This window comes from Anopheles coluzzii, chromosome 3, assembly GCF_943734685.1.
Source record: "Anopheles coluzzii chromosome 3, AcolN3, whole genome shotgun sequence".
Taxonomy (NCBI): domain Eukaryota; kingdom Metazoa; phylum Arthropoda; class Insecta; order Diptera; family Culicidae; genus Anopheles; species Anopheles coluzzii.
Window position 1 is genome coordinate 38469903 of NC_064671.1, and position 16659 is coordinate 38486561.

Sequence of the window (16659 nt, forward strand, 5' to 3'; positions counted from 1 at the left end):
TTTAGTACCTCTCTGACCGCTTGAAGTGCAATTGAAACAACAGAAATGCATTAAATTAGAAGGAAGTCACCAGCAGATTGATAATAATAAATTTAATTCACGTCTACGTAGTGTTTGTCTAGCGTAAATTATTAAAAAGCTAGATGGACGAATACTTTTTGCGCGCCCATCAAACGCCTTTTTTTTTGGTTGCTATTGCACTATTTGAATGCTTATTTTTTAGAAAAACGTGTGTTTTGATGGTCTCTTTATGAAAGCTCATCATTACTTTTATCAACCCAGACGTATTGCGGCCATAATTCGCCCTTTTCTGCAAAATATTCAGCTAGACGAATACTTTTTGGACTGACTGTACCTTATAAGCGTCTAAAATTAAGAAAATCTTACTATTGATTGCCTACTATAAAAATGCTTATTTCACACAGTTTTAATGGATTGTTTAAAAAAATATAAATATGATTTTTATACATTGAGATGCAATATAAAAAATTATTAGACAATTTACTTCAACTTTTACTAATTTGAAGTGTTTTTAAAGAGTTTGACTGTCCATGCAAACACCTTTGACAATATTTTGTAATTCAGTAAAGTAGAAAACCATGAAATGGACAACACTTGCTACAAAAAGCAGATTTAATTCATACATTACTTCCTACTTTACAAGAACCAATAAACGTCATACATTCAAACAAAAGTAAGAAAAAAATGAAAACGCATAACTCCAACGCCCGATACGCAGATGACACATTTCATTCCGAAAATAACAATATTGAAAGCAACAAAGCTTTCGGCAAATTGGAAACCGTGCCTTGGGAAAAACGGACCCACCAATCCACCTGTGTGGAGAACCCGGTTCCGTTGGATTTGGCGTGTCTATGGGTATCTGCGCGTTTTTACATCCGGAACCATCGAATGCCATCGGTATCCCCGGTACGTCGAGAGGAAAAAAATGAATATCAGAAACAAACACACCCGATCGGATTGGTTTTCCGCCAGCAAACAACGGCTGGCAACGGGGCAACGGGGATGGAAATTGCAAAAGCAAAACCCCCTCTCTCGATTTCGATTGCTACGCCGTGCGTCTGGGACACTGGGACACTGCCACCGATCGGAATTGATGTTCAATTGTCCACCTCAGTCGAGCCCGGCCCAGCCAACTAGCGTGTGTGCGGAACGACCGGTGAGGAAGGAAACAAAATCGACGAAAAACAATCATCGTTTGGTTGGAGAATAAATTGCTTTATAGATATTGCAATGGCCGTTGGGTTTTTTTTTGCTCTCCCGCGGTCCGTCCCGCGAAATGGAAACCACAAGGGAGCAATCCAACTGCTGCTGGATCGTTCGACAATTTTGTGAGCCGGTTATAAGCGTTTCGAGGAAGGCCGCACGTTGTTTGCCGCTCGGTTCTCGGTTATAAAATAAAAACTGCTAAACGTTCGAAATCGTTTAGCAAATTGAAAGCTTGGGAACAATTTGGTACGGTTTCGGCTTGCATATCAGAGCGATAGCATATGTGGTCCACGGGAACGATTCGCACGTGGTTGCTGGTTGTGCTTGCGATAATCACTACAATCGTTGGCTACAATCGTGGTGGACGTTTTTTGTTAACCATATTAATGCTCATACTTCAGACGTACCACTTTAGAAATTCGAAAAGAGGGGAGATTCCATTCTGCTTTCGATGGGGTGTTATGTATAGCGCTGAAAAAGAAGTAAAGGTCCATGTCTGTTTTTATTTCAGAATGTATCTATTTATGAAGCATCACTGAGAAACCTCATCGCTCATTCTCATCGCGTAGTAGATCGTTGACAAATTAAATTCGTCTTCAATTGCTGCAATTCCCTACATTTGAGTCGATTGAGTCGAATTTGCATGAGTCGATTTCGTTTCTTGCGTGGCGATACCGGGATGATCCGTTAAGCATTTCCTGAGTAAATCAAATAAAGCCCTCCTCCTTTTTTTATCGAATTTCAATTTACAGGGTTTCCCACGATTTATTGGTTGGTTCCCACGATTTATTGGTGCGTTCCCACGATTTTTTGGTCATTTCCCATAATTTTTTGGTAGCAACCCACGATTTATTGGTCGGTTCCCAAATATTATTGGTCGGTTCCCAAATATTATTGGTCGTTTCCCAAATATTATTGGTCGGTTCCCAAATATAATATAATATAATACCGACCAATAATATTTGGGAAACGACCAATAATATTTGGGAACCGACCAATAATATTTGGGAACCGACCAATAAATCGTGGGTTGCTACCAAAAAATTATGGGAAATGACCAAAAAATCGTGGGAACGCACCAATAAATCGTGGGAACCAACCAATAAATCGTGGGAAACCCTGTATTGCATATAATTTCCGTGTAAATTTGCTTACAAAAAGTGGCAAAAGACACGTACGAATAGATTCGATTTGGGGTGCGACTTTCTTTGCCAAGATTCTTTGCTTACACTAAACGCTTCTCGTGCAAAAAACAAAGTCACACCTAGGGATTAAAAAATGGAGCAGAACGGACATGATTAAACAGTATAAGGTTCGCGTTTTCTCAAATATTTTATTGCAAAACCGTTGCTTTTATGTTAAATTTGGCCTCATCCCAATGTAATCTTTAAAACTCACATTAAAAATCCAATTGTTACCGATTGAGAAAACTATTCATTGTTTATTTCATTCATAAATCAATAAACATATGTTTGAAAAAATCAGACGGAACGGTTTTCACCGTAATGCTTGTTTGTGTGATTTTACCCATATTATAATATAAATTAATATAAATTAACAGTTTTAATACAAAAAATATGCAAAATACACAATTGGTTAAACGAAGGGAAACGTAGATTGAGATTATTGTATTTATATCACACACTTCTTAGCCTCCCCATTACTAGCACCGAGCAGATTGGCTTGGCTTAGGCCCTGGTATTAAAAAAAATGTTGTGGGAACATTTGTTGCCAAATAGTTTGGACGAGCCATCAAACAAACACTTTGTGGGAACATTTTTGTTGCAAGAGACACAAATCGATCTGTTTTACGTTTATTTGTTGCAGGAACATTTTCGAACGCGTTTGCAATACCAAAACGGATGCAAAATAATTTAAATTTAATTTTAAAACATTTTTATCATCAAAAATGGACACATAGACCATAGACCGTGGGTATGGCGATCCATCCATCTGCAGTCAAAACGAGCCTGTTTTTACGTTGCGCATCAAATAACAAAATGTAGAAACCTACTTTACTGATTCAAAATCACGCGAATTTATGTGTGCTATAGCTAAACTCCTTTTTTGATTCAAACACAAGCATTTTTAAAGAGCAGTTATTTCTCAAAAACAAATCGTCCAATTCAAATTCAAATGTTGTAGCAACCCCCTTAAGCCTAGCTTTAGCTAGCATTTGCTAGAGGGCGCTATACACCGTCGACGCACAGTGAGCTTGACTACCAATTTGTGTGGTCAATAATTGCGTGCACATTCAGACCATTTGACAAAAACGAAAACGAGGAAACATTGGCTACTTAAAATTGATGAAGGCAGAGAAAACAGTATTCTTTAAATACTTTAAAGTCCCTTAATTTTAATAAATAATACCATCAGCCGCGTGTATTGCATCAAATTGCACGCAGCAAAAGACCCATTTGAAAATTTGCCACGGTGCCGTATGTAAAGTCTGTTCCCAATTTACGCGGTTCTCGACTTACGCGGATTCGGAGTGATAAAGTGTAAAACAGGACTATATTAAATAAAAATTACCGCGTTATCAATTTTATTTTGGACGAAAACCACGGAATTTGACTCACGCTGGTATTCAAGTTACGCGGTTTTCTCTGGAACGCACAAACCGCGTAACTCGGGAGCAGACTGTACATATTCTAGTCGTCTTCTACGATGGCATGTATGCGGCAACATTAACCGCACCATAATCAAGGGGGGAGGTTAAGGAGCAGCATTTTAGCGATTACCTAATTAAAAGGTAATTCAGTCAGATGTGTTGAACTCATTTGTTTGGCGGGCCTCTTGTGCGCCAGAAAAGCCTTTCGTGAGCCGCAATATTCAAGTCAAATATCGCAATATTTAATCCAATATGGACGGGATGAATCATTACTTCATAGTGTCGTGTAGTGATTGGAGCTCGGAATTGGACCTATCCCAAGCGCCACAGATTAAGCTTAAACGACTGGAAAATTGAATATCCATAGAAAAAAAATGAAAGCTCCACAGCTTCATTGGTTTGATCAATAGATGGCGTATTACAACTCATCATTATATTGCTATCCTTTTCTTGCAATGTGTTTCGACAAGTTTCATCTTATCATGACCTATATAGCCTTCTAGCTTTCTGAGCAAAAATCTATATGAATGGTCGTGTGGTCAGATACGTGGGTATCAACACCAACGACCATTACTCAAATCTCACTTGCTTCTGTGCTGGTGGTTTTCGTTGGAGTTTTGTATTTAAACAATCGTATCGCCGTTCTAGTTCTAGCGATGCATAACTTCAATGCGAAACCATACAACAGTACAGAGGAAATGAGAAAGCTCTCCTCCAAGCGATGAAGCTCAACTGGTTGGGGTATCCCACCAACAGAGAGCGCCACCAGCTTTTTCGCTATTTTTAGAATGCATGAGTCGTTTGCCGTCTGCTAAACGAAGTCTTTCTATATTCCGTTTAGGTAGAGAACTTGAGTCGTTTAGAAGCCGTTTAGTGGTCGTTTAGTGGATTTGTGGCACTTGGGATAGGATTCCGATTCCATGTTCGGAATCAATTTTGGAGCCAATTCCGATTCCTGCGCCAATTTCTCAGCCAATTCCGGAGTTGACTCCGGAGTTGACTCTGGAGTTAACTCCGGAGCCGATTCCAGAGATGAATCCGAGTCCGGAATCGGATTTGGACTGGAATCAAAATCGTCCTGGGAATCGGGGGCTCCATAATCGGAATCAATTTCGATTCCGGACCTGATTCCGACTCCGGAACAAATTCAAATTCTGAAACCGATTCCGATACTGGAGCCAATTCGGGAGCTGATTCCAATTGCGGAGCATATTGCAGTTTTCCTGGACGATTCCGATTCCGATTCCTGGGACAATTCCGGAACCAATTTTGATTCCAGAGCCGATTCCAGAATTGATTACGGAAACTGATTCTGGATCTAGAAAACTTCGGAGCTAGCTGGAATCGATTCCGACGAAAACCTATTTTTCCCATCACTAGTGTCGTGGTCTGCATAATAGTGATGTGTCATCGGAATCGCACCCACGGCTCGGAATCGCTTCCGGGTAATGCTGCTCCGGTTCCGATTCCGACAAATTCAAACCGTAGATTCCGCCCGGAGCCATCCGGAACCGGTCGGAGTCGTCCGGAACCGGTCGGAGCCGTCTAGAGCCGGATGAAGCAGTCGGAACCGTTGGAGCCGTCGTAGCCAACGGAGCCGATTGGAGTCGTCAGAGCCGTCGTAGCCGACGGAGCCGGTTGGAGCTGTCGGAGTCGTTGTAACAGCCTGAAGTTTGACTCCGACGGCTCTAACCGGCTACGACGGCTCCGACGACTCCAACCGGCTCCGGACGGCTCCGGCCGGCTGCGGCTCCGGACGCCTCCGGACAGCTCCGAGTTTGATATTTTACACCTAACTTCCGAAGCCGCTTCCGATTTTGGCGGAGTCATTCGGAAGCGATTCCGGATTTTTGTTTAGTTTACCCATCGCTACTGCATACTGTGAGCCGCCAATTTGACATACCTGGGCTAAGTGCTAGCGCCACCAAACAATCTAGCGTTTGAAACTTAGAAAATGACTACACATTTGGCTTTGTTTTTGAACATATTACGACCAAGAGAGGACAGCTTATGTTACTTACCTGACCTGTCGTGTTGACATAACTACGTAGAACATTCACGGTAGAGGACCTTTTCAAATTAAATAAACAGAGCACATGTCGGTATTCCAAATTTCATGGTAACCAGGTGCCAAAATTGTTCACACACACACACTTGAATTTCCATAGTCACAAACATCTGGCATACTTCGACCGAGCAAGTTCTGTACCTTTGAAAGCACTTAGTAGTTCTTTTCATGGGATTTGCCCGGTTTTCTAAATAAGTCTTGATTATTATTCAAATGGGCTTTACTTATTTGAAAGACAATCTCAAAAATATGTTTTATGCTTTTTATTTTGATTCTTAAACATACTTTCTTCAATATTAGAAACTATTGCGTAGTGTTTCGTAGATCATACACACGAGTCGTACGATAGTCGCGGCCGCTTTCGTAAACTGCTGTATCGTTTCGGTCCAAAAAAGCTATCGCTAGCAGTGTCCTGGTTTGAGGTTGTTTTGTTGACAAGATGTTTCTACAACTACACTCTCTTAATAGAATCCCCTTTAAAAAAAAAGCAATAATCCGAATTATTCCTCGCCCGTCGGCAGCCAGAATGCCATGTTGGTGCAGGCAGACGCAAGCATCATAAACTTCGGATTGAACTGGACACACTGCACCGGGCCGGGATGGTCACCATTTAGGACGCAAATTTTGTACCCCGTGTCCGCGTTCCACACGTGCACCCGGCCGTCCGTACTGCCGGAAAAGATGAACTGCGAATCGGGGCTAAACGATGCTTCGATGGGAATTCCCTTGTTGTTGAGATGTCCTAAAGAAATAATAACGAAAAAAAAAACACAATTAGCTTGGGTAAAAGACCAAGCCGACGCTTTTTTTTTTAAATCTCCTGACACACTTACCCGTAAATGTTTGCAGCGGGGTCCCATGGAACGCGTCAATTAACCGAATGATTGATCCGTTCGTACTGATCAGAATGGTTTTACCGTCCCGGGAAAACTTGAGCCCCGTCCAGTCACATTCCTTCTCCTGATTCAGCTTAAACGTCACAAACGGACCCTTATCGAACGAGCGCAAATCGTACAGCTTTATGCTTTCCGAGTTGACGCCGGCGGCAAAGATCAACCCCTCCGGATCGTACGCCGCTACCGGCCGGCCGTTCAGCTGCATCACACCCTGACAGTTGGGCGAGCGGAGATCCCACAGCCGAAGCGTCTTATCGAGCGACCCGGACAGGAACGTATCCTCCACCGGGGAGATGTTGAGCGAAATGACCTTCTTCGTGTGGCCCGGGAAGTACCGCAGATATTTGTTGTCGTGCAGGCTCAGGTACCGGATCGTATCGTCCACCTTGGTCGAGCTATGTATCGCCGTGTTGTTCGCGTGTGTGAAGTGTATCAGATCCACGCCGTACTTTTTCGAGTTGACCGTCCGGATCTGCGTACCCTTCTCGCAGTCGTACAGCACGATCTGGTCGTCCTCGCTGCACGAGATCAGCATCTCCCCGTTCGCGGAGAAGTCGATGGCGTTGATTTTGTCGGTGTTCTCGCGGAACACCTTCGCCACCTTGAAGCTCCGTACGACGGAGTCGATCAACTTCATTTTCGGTACGTCCGCCACTTTGCCGGCTTTTACACTGTACGGGAGGGTGAAAAGAAAGGGGGGAAGGTAGCAAATCTACTTGCTGAATACTGTCCGTTTGGTGGTGGGAGCTTGCTTTTGCGGTGATGATGCCGGTGCGCTTGGGCTTGTTTACGTTTTGATGCCGAAACAACACGACAGCGCTGAGCGCTCGAACAGAGTGACCAGAAATACCGATTCATCTGTGTTCCTACCGATTTTTAATATGCATACCGATTCACAGATGACCACCCAAAAACTACCGATTTTTCATTTGTCCTACCGAAAATCAAAGATATCTGATTTTCCAGTCTTTTAAGCTTAATCTGTGGTGCTCGGGATACTGTTTCAAGGATCGCTATCCTTATTTGTTACTTATCGCGCAAATGCACGTTTGTTTGCCTGGCGCTTGAAAAATGCTACGTGCGTTTTAAATTCAAAATCTGATCCATTAAAATTTTATAATAAATTAAAGCCCGGAGAAAAAGAATTTGCCACCACTGAGAAGAAAATGTGCATTTTAGTCCTTTTTTGGCTTAGAATTCCTAGTACAATTTTCAGATAGACACTTCAGATAGACTTTCATTTGTATAACCGCTGAACCAAATCTAATCCATATCCTAGATAAAGGATGCATATTCTCGTGAGATGGAACTTTTATTTTACGCGTTAGCACCCTCCTCCCTCATGAGTTTCTAGTTTTAACCTACCGAAAACTACAGGTAAAATGTTGGTGCTCCTACCGAAATCCGCCAAAATAATCTGGCCACACTGCGCTCAAACGTCAAAGGGGGTGGACAGTGGAGTCCGTTGCGGTCATGACGTCAATTACTTTTTGATTTTGTATTTTTATGTTTTTTTTTAAGTAAAATTCGGAGTGCAATGGATCGTACTGTAATTCATACAAATCCACGATTTCATTCTGATGTAATTGTTGCATTAAAAAATAGATGAAATAATACTGTTTCAAATTTCGTACTCTGCGAACGAGTTCGCAGACACAGTGTGTCTCGTACTTTTTCGTCAATTTTGTTGATGAAAGGTTCTTATCAGTTGCTTCTAGATTAAAAAAGGTGTGATTTTTTCGTTGTTATGAAAGAAGGAATCAGAAATGCCTTTAAAACCAGAAAAATCTGTTTCTAATAATAATAATTTCCAAAGCAACCAACAGATGAAATGGCACCCACTATGCAACTGTCGACCGGTTGTCAGTTTACCTGCAGACAGACCGCTGCACACACACGCACAGACCCTTGCAGAAAGGTTGTTTTTTATTTCACGGTTCGCGTGGTGGTGTTTGTGCCGGAAAATAAAACGTGGATAAAGAGGCCGATCTTACGGCAAGGAAAGGCTTATCTCTCAGTTCGCATTGCGTAGGGTAAATTTAAAGGTGCCCGAAAGTACTGCATTGGTAGTTTTGCTTCCTCGTCTCTTTGCGGCACCGGTAAGTAGAGAGGATGGGCACCGGTACAAAGGTGAAGATAGATTAGCGACAAATCTGCAATCGGGTGTGGGTGATGAAATAGTAGTGGACTATTGGGAGGGACATGGAAGGCCTTTCCCCAAGATTGGACGCGTGTCACATTGCATGCTCGGAATGCATAAGAAGTGAAAGTAACTTCCACGATCGAACTACACGCACCGTTCAAACCGGTTTTATAGGTTAAAAAGGCACCGCTGTTGATCGATTTTCTTTTCTCCCCATTACTCTTGCAGCATTTTGCATACACACACACCCTCTGTGCCTATCAACCATGGACACCTCGCTGACCGCCTCCCAGATCCGGAGTATCTTTCTCGACTTCTTCAAGGAGAAAGAGCATCTGTACGTGCACTCGTCGTCGGTGATCCCGCTGGACGATCCGACGCTGCTGTTCGCCAATGCGGGCATGAACCAGTTCAAGCCGATCTTTCTCGGCACGGTCGACCCGAACAGCGACATGGCGAAGTGGGTGCGCACGGCCAACACGCAGAAGTGCATCCGTGCCGGCGGCAAGCACAACGATCTGGACGACGTCGGCAAGGATGTGTACCATCACACGTTCTTCGAGATGCTGGGCAACTGGTCATTTGGCGACTACTTCAAGAAGGAGATCTGTACGTGGGCGTGGGAGCTGCTGACGGAGCGACTGAAGCTGCCGAAGGAGCGCCTGTACGTGACGTACTTCGGGGGCCATCCCGAGTCGGGCCTGGAGCCGGATCTGGAGTGTCGCGAGATTTGGCTGAAGCTGGGCGTGAAGGAGGAACACATCCTACCCGGAAGCATGAAGGACAACTTCTGGGAGATGGGCGAAACCGGCCCGTGTGGACCTTGCTCGGAGCTGCATTTCGATCGCATCGGTGGGCGCAGCGTGCCGGAGCTGGTCAATATGGACGATCCGGACGTGCTGGAGATTTGGAATCTGGTGTTCATCCAGTACAACCGCGAGCAGGACAGTTCGCTGAAGCTGCTGCCCAAGAAGCACATCGATTGTGGAATGGGGTTCGAGCGGCTCGTGTCGGTGATACAGGACAAGCGGTCGAACTACGATACGGACGTGTTTATGCCGCTGTTTGATGCGATTCAGAAGGGCACGGGTGCAGCAGCATACCAGGGCCGGGTCGGTGCGGACGATAGTGATGGGGTGGATATGGCGTACCGTGTGCTGGCGGATCACGCTCGTACGATCACGATCGCGCTGGCCGACGGTGGATTCCCGGACAATACTGGGCGCGGCTATGTGCTGCGGCGCATTCTGCGTCGTGCCGTGCGGTACGCCACGGAGAAGCTGAACGCGAAGCCGGGATTCTTCGCCACGCTGGTGGATACGGTAGTGCAGCTGCTGGGGGAAACGTTCCCGGAAGTGCGCAAAGATCCGCAGCACATCAAGAACGTGATCAATGAGGAGGAGCAACAGTTCCTGAAGACGCTTACCCGGGGACGCAATCTGTTGAACCGCACGATCGCGAAGCTGGGCAATAGCAAGGTGATTCCGGGCGATGTGGCCTGGCGCCTGTACGATACGTACGGCTTCCCGATCGATCTGACGCTGCTGATGGCGGAGGAGAAGCAGATGACGATCGACATGGAAGGGTACGAGAAGGCCAAGCACGAATCGTACATTATATCGCAGGGCAAGGAAAAGTCCAAGACGGCCACGATCGATCTGGACGTGCACGGCATCTCGGAGCTGCAGGAGCGCAAGGTGCCCGCGACGGACGATTCGTTCAAGTACCGGTACAAGGCGGAATCGATCGACCCGCTGGCGCAGTACGTGTTCGAACCGTGCACTGGCAAGATCGTGGCCCTGCGCTTCAACAACGCGTTCGTGGAGGAAGTGCAGGCCGGCCAGGAGTGTGGAGTGATACTGGATCGTACCAACTTTTACGCCGAAAGCGGCGGCCAGATCTACGACCAGGGCTTTCTGGTGAAGGTGAACGACGAGAGCAGCGAGTTTAACGTGTCGCTCGTGTACAACCGGGGAGGATACGTGCTGCACATCGGTGTGGTGGAGGGTACGCTACGCGTCGGGGACGAGGTGCACTGCCACATGGACGTGGTGCGCCGTCAGCTGACGATGAAGAATCATTCGGCCACGCACGCCCTCAACCACTCGCTGCTAAAGGTGCTCGGCCAGGACACGGATCAGCGAGGCTCGCTGGTGGTGCCGGAGAAGCTGCGGTTCGATTTCACCAACAAATCGGCTATGACCATCGAGCAGGTCGCTGAAGCGGAACGGCTGACGCGCGAAGTCGTGAAGCGGAATGTGCAGGTGTACGCGAAGGAAGCGAACCTGGCAGTCGCCAAGACGATCCGCGGATTGCGCTCCGTGTTCGATGAGGTGTACCCCGATCCGGTCCGCGTCATTTCGTTCGGTGTGCCGGTAGAGCAGCTCGAAGCCGACCCAACGGGCGAGGCGGGTGTGATCAACTCGGTCGAGTTTTGCGGTGGCACCCATCTGCACCAGTCCGGCCACATGGTGGACTTTGTCATCACGACGGAGGAAGCGATTGCGAAGGGAATCCGGCGCATCGTCGCACTGACCGGACCGGAAGCGCTGAAGGCGTTGAAAAAGACGGAACTGCTCGAGCAGGAGCTGAGCAAACTGCGGGCCACGATCGACGGGGATAAGGAGGGCCGGGAAGCGAAGGAGCACGTGAAGAAGATTATCGAGCTGACGGACGATGTGTCGCAGGCGACCATACCGTACGTGAAGAAGGACGAGCTGCGCACGGTACTGAAGGGGCTGAAGAAGGCGCTGGACGATAAGGAGCGTGTCGCCAGGGCGGCCGTCGCTAGCGGTGTGGTCGAGAAGGCGAAGGAACTGTCCCAAGCGCACAAGGATGCACCGTTCCTGGTGCAGCGGCTGGAGGCGCTGAACAACACGAAGGCACTCGATTCCGCCCTGAAGGAGGTGCGCAAGGTCAATCCGGAGCAGTCCGCGCTGTTCCTGTCGGTGGACGAGGATTCGAAGAAGATTTTCTGCCTCGCCAGCGTACCGAAGTCGGCCGTCGACAAGGGCCTGAAGGCGAACGAATGGATCTCACACATTGCGCCGGTTATGGGCGGTAAGGGTGGCGGTAAGCCGGAGTCCGCCCAGGCCTCCGGAGGAAACTTTGACAAGGCGGACGAGATTCTGGAGTTGGCTCGCCTTTTTGCCGCCTCGAAGCTGGAGTAAGCGCGTCCAATGGCGTTCCGGTGAAGCATTTCGCGTGTAGTGGCAGTTGTAGTGTACTGGCCTGAAAAAGAGCGACCTTGATCGTATCGGGAAAAACTGTGAAGTGCATTTCGGCATGTTTTGTGCATTTTTTTACTCTATTTTTTGCGTTTCTTTCCCGCCCCAACAATGCAACAATGGCAAGCTAAAGCTTAATAAAGATTACTCGTTTATTACTCAATAGCAACCAGTACTGCTTGTGTTTGCTTCCCCCCTTGCGCTATCCTTCCCTTCATCGTGGTCCTTCCTCCTGCTCTTTGGCGGTTGCTTCACTAGCTTCCCGTGCCGTTCGACTCGTCTCATAGATGATCCGAATTTCATGCAGCATTTCTGCGATGTTAGTGCCCATCTTGGCGCTGATGGGAATAACCGGCACATCGACATGGTGTGCCAGCAGCTCCACATTTCGCTCCGCCTCGGGAAGATCCACTTTGTTCGCAATGATAAACCGTGGGCGCGTCACCAGCTCCTCACTGAACATGCTCAGTTCGTGCAGGAGCGTGTGATAGTGAACCCACGGTTCGTCGGCCGATGCATCGATCACGAACAGCAGCGCATTGCAGCGTTCCGCGTGCTTCAAAAACTGTATGCCCAGTCCCTTGTTTTTGTGCGACCCCTCGATCAAGCCGGGCAGATCCGCCACCGCAATCTGCTCGTAATCATCGTACTGCACCATCCCGAGGTGCGGCTTGAGGGTGGTAAACGGGTACGCTGCTACCTTTGGCCGGGCCCGGCTAATCGCCCGCAACAGCGTGCTCTTTCCCGCGTTCGGCAACCCAATAAAGCCGATGTGCGCCATGCTGCGCAGTTCCAGCGTGTACGCCGTTTCCTCCCCAGTGGCACCGAACTCCGCCACCTGCGGTGCCTGCTCGAGATCGCTCTTGAAGAAATGATTTCCCTTCCCACCGGCACCACCGCGTGCTGCCACAAACATCATGCCTTCACTGCTGAGGTCGCCCACCACCTTGCCCTGGGGATTGCGTACGATTGTCCCGATCGGTACCTTCACGACCGTGTGGTTTGCGTTCTTGCCGTGACAGTCCTTGGTCGCACCCTTTTCGCCATCGTCTGCACGGAGCAGCGAAGTGATGTGGTTAAGATCCTTTACGTCTTGCGTGGCCTGCAGCACCACGTGCCCACCGTTACCACCATCGCCTCCATCGGGGCCGGCATTTTCATTGCACCACAGGCGGAGGAAGGAAACGCATCCGTCACCACCCTTGCCGCCGATGGTGCGTACGTGTCGACAGTCGACAAAGTACTGTGTCTGTGAATTTGTTAAATGCAAATGGTTAAATACTAACAATTAACAACCAATCGCGTCGAATATTCTCACCGTGGGTTTGCTGGATTTGGGCTTTTTGCTGCGCAATGGAACGGCTATCCTTTGATTAGAGTAGCGGGCAACGTCTTGCAGCAGCACACGTCTTGCCGGTGCAATCACTTGACTTTGGCGTGTGGCTAATAATGTGCGAAAAATAGTGCTCCACATTTTAAAACACGTTTCATTCGTTCAGCACACAAAAACGGAGCACAATTTTGCATAACATTTGGACTGGTTGCACGTTTGTTTACGTTGCCGGTTTGTTGTGGGTTTTGAAGAGTGACAGCTGATTTGCACTATGGAAGCTGGGGCGGTCATGCGACATAGTTAAATCGATTTTATCCATTTATAATTATTTCAAATTATGACTGCATTTAATATCACGATATTGTTGTCTGTAATTAAGATCAATGCAAAAGAGTATTTAAAATAAATTTAACTATTTCGTGAAAGTCATCATGATACGTTTTAGAACTCTTGCAATAATGAATAGGGCCGGCAAAGTTTCAGCAATGGAACCTGTGAGCTCGTTAAAAGCTTCTATGCTACACGAAAGCTACATCTAGCTGTATAAAGAGATACTCATCGACGTGAAGGAATCCTTTTTTTGACTCTTTCGCACCGATCTGCCCAAGAGCCACAGATTAAGCTTGAACGACTAGAAAATCAAATATCCATAAAAAAAAAAGAAAGCATCATAGCTTAACTGGTTTGCTCAATAGATGTCTTTTTATATCTCATCATTATATTGCTGTCCTTTTCTTGCAATGTGTTTCGACAGGTTTCATGTAATCATAGCCTTATATAGCCTTCTAACTTTCCGAGCTAAAATCTATATGACTGCCCAAATAGCCAAAATTGCTTAAGCAGCCAATTTTGGCATTCTAAAGATCGCCCAAATAGCCAGCTCGAACTCTATAGCTGATTTGAGGCTGTTTAACGAAAAATCGTTCCGATGTCGTACTTTGTGGCTGAATAAGAGATAATAAGTACTTTGCGGAACTATGGCGCTTTTTAACTAGCACTCGGTACTCTCAGGAACCTTGTGGCTGATTAACCTGATGTGTATGGTTCACGATGGAACTTAAAGGCTTTTTAAGAAGGTGTGCCGAAATTGGTGGAACTTCATAGCTTTATGCATGACATCGGTACGAGGTGGCTCTTGTCAAAGTGTCAAAGATTGGTACAGTCAATCATCTCCCCAAGCGCCACAGATTAAGCCTAAACGACTGGAAAATTGAATATCCATAGAAAAAAAATGAAAGCTCCACAAGCTTTATTGGTTTGATCAATAGATGGCGTATTACAACTCATCATTATATTGCTATCCTTTTCTTGCAATGTGTTTTGACAAGTTTCATCTTATCATGACCTATATAGCCTTCTAACTTTCTGAGCAAAAATCTTTATGAATGGTCGTGTGGTCAGATACGTGGGTATCAACACCAACGACCATTACTCAAATCTCACTTGCTTCAGTGCTGGTGGTTTCCGTTGGAGTTTAGTATTTAAACAATCGTATCACCGTTCGAGTTCTAGCGATGCATAACTTCAATGCGAAACCATACAACAGTACAGAGGAAATGAGAAAGCTCTCCTGCAAGCGATGAAGCTCAACTGGTTGGGGTATCCCACCAACAGAGAGCGCCACCAGCTTTTTCGCTATTTTTAGAATGCATGAGTCGTTTGCCGTCTGCTAAACGAAGTCTTTCTATATTCCGTTTAGGTAGAGAACTTGAGTCGTTTAGAAGCCGTTTAGTGGTCGTTTAGTGGATTTGTGGCACTTGGGTAGTCTACTAATACTAATGTTGAGCAAAAAAGGCATTTTGATTTCACCCGACCTATCTGACAATATGTTAAACAAATTAAGCCTAGTTGTATATGTATTAGTTATGGGTGGATCGACCCGAATCTACCAGGTTGGAGCCATCCGTAAGCGACGTTCTTGGAGTCGTTCGGACCGACTCGAAAGGCACAAGTAGGTTCAGTAGATGCAACGATTCCGATAGGTGCAAGAAAGCGTTAGCGACTCCGACCCGTTAGTGCAGCGAGTTCGGGTCGGGTATCTAATCTACTTCGACACGACCCGAACACGTTGCACCTTGCTGATCATTCGAGTTGACCCCAACTCGGTGCATCCACGGGTCGGAATCGATTCCGAAAGGTTCGCACTCGACTCTGGATTGGGACGTGAAATGAATCGGTTGACCTACCACTAATATGTTTACATACATACTTATGAAACATCTATACAATTTAAAAAAAAATCATTGCAATACTATTTTATTGATTTTTCATAGTTTCAATACGTTCATGAAACAATTTTCAAACAAAATCGTTAAAAAAATAGTGTTATTATTTCAGAGTAGTTTTAAAACTTATTCAAAGTATAAGCAAATACAACCTAGAGAAACAACTCACGTCAGGGTCATTTTGATTATTGATAAGCCGGAAAGAATGAAAAATACCAATACTTCACACTTTAGATACTAGACCACTGTACATCTATGCGAACCAGAAAATCCAATCCAACGCTAGTTGAATCAAGAAAAGTTTAGCTTTGAGGCTAGTTTTAATTAGGAAGTTCGCATACAAATGCGACAAGCCGTGCGCACTTTGCTGCTGCAAATGTGCTAAACATGTGACGAGTAGCTTGGGCGAATGGTACGGAAGAGAAGCATTTATATGCTACCGTGACGTCACAGCGCAACCATTACTCACTATGATTTTTTCGATGAGAAATAATTCAGTTTAAACACTGATAAGATAAACCTTACGTTAGTAAACAGAACGTTTAAATGACAAAGCAGATAGATAAATATAAGATAAAACAATCACAACAAGCGACCGTTATACGGAAAGGTGTTATGAAGCTAATTGGCCACGCGGTGCCGGCTGATATCAGCTAATCATGTATCAATGGACCATCGATGGGCTGTGTTGTGAGCGGGTTTATTTCTGTCACTTTGGCGCGGCACACAACAAAAGGCCCTAATTGCCAGACGTCTGTATTAGCGCGGTCTCTGGGTTGCTTTAGAGGGGGATTGTTGATGGGTGGAATGTATGGAGCTGACAAACGGTGCAAAACCAATGGTAACGGAATGAGCCATTCATAGGGTGGCTTATTTTGGGAACCGTTCCAATCACTGCCGAATCGGCGCTGTATTAATCAAACATA

General features: G+C 46.1%; 3 protein-coding genes across 3 annotated transcripts; 1 reads left to right on the top strand and 2 right to left on the bottom strand.

Moving 5' to 3' along the window:
• Positions 1–6157: 6157 nt before the first annotated feature.
• LOC120958757 (WD repeat-containing protein 82) lies at positions 6158–7672 on the bottom strand. Its single transcript, XM_040381757.2, has 2 exons — positions 6743–7672; positions 6158–6651 (listed from the first exon to the last, which is right to left on the bottom strand). Exons 1-2 carry the CDS (start codon positions 7440–7442, stop codon positions 6410–6412), a joined length of 942 nt encoding a protein of 313 aa, XP_040237691.1. The 5' UTR covers positions 7443–7672; the 3' UTR covers positions 6158–6409.
• A 1003-nt stretch (positions 7673–8675) lies between these two features.
• Positions 8676–12338, top strand: LOC120955017 (alanine--tRNA ligase, cytoplasmic). Its single transcript, XM_040375465.2, has 2 exons — positions 8676–8904; positions 9177–12338. The coding sequence occupies exon 2, from the start codon at positions 9215–9217 to the stop codon at positions 12116–12118; it is 2904 nt and encodes a 967-aa protein (XP_040231399.2). The 5' UTR covers positions 8676–8904; positions 9177–9214; the 3' UTR covers positions 12119–12338.
• Positions 12304–13763, bottom strand: LOC120955018 (mitochondrial ribosome-associated GTPase 2). The gene is made up of 2 exons (XM_040375466.2): positions 13494–13763; positions 12304–13424 (listed from the first exon to the last, which is right to left on the bottom strand). The coding sequence occupies exons 1-2, from the start codon at positions 13647–13649 to the stop codon at positions 12390–12392; spliced, it is 1191 nt and encodes a 396-aa protein (XP_040231400.2). The 5' UTR covers positions 13650–13763; the 3' UTR covers positions 12304–12389.
• Between the last annotated feature and the right edge of the window lie 2896 nt (positions 13764–16659).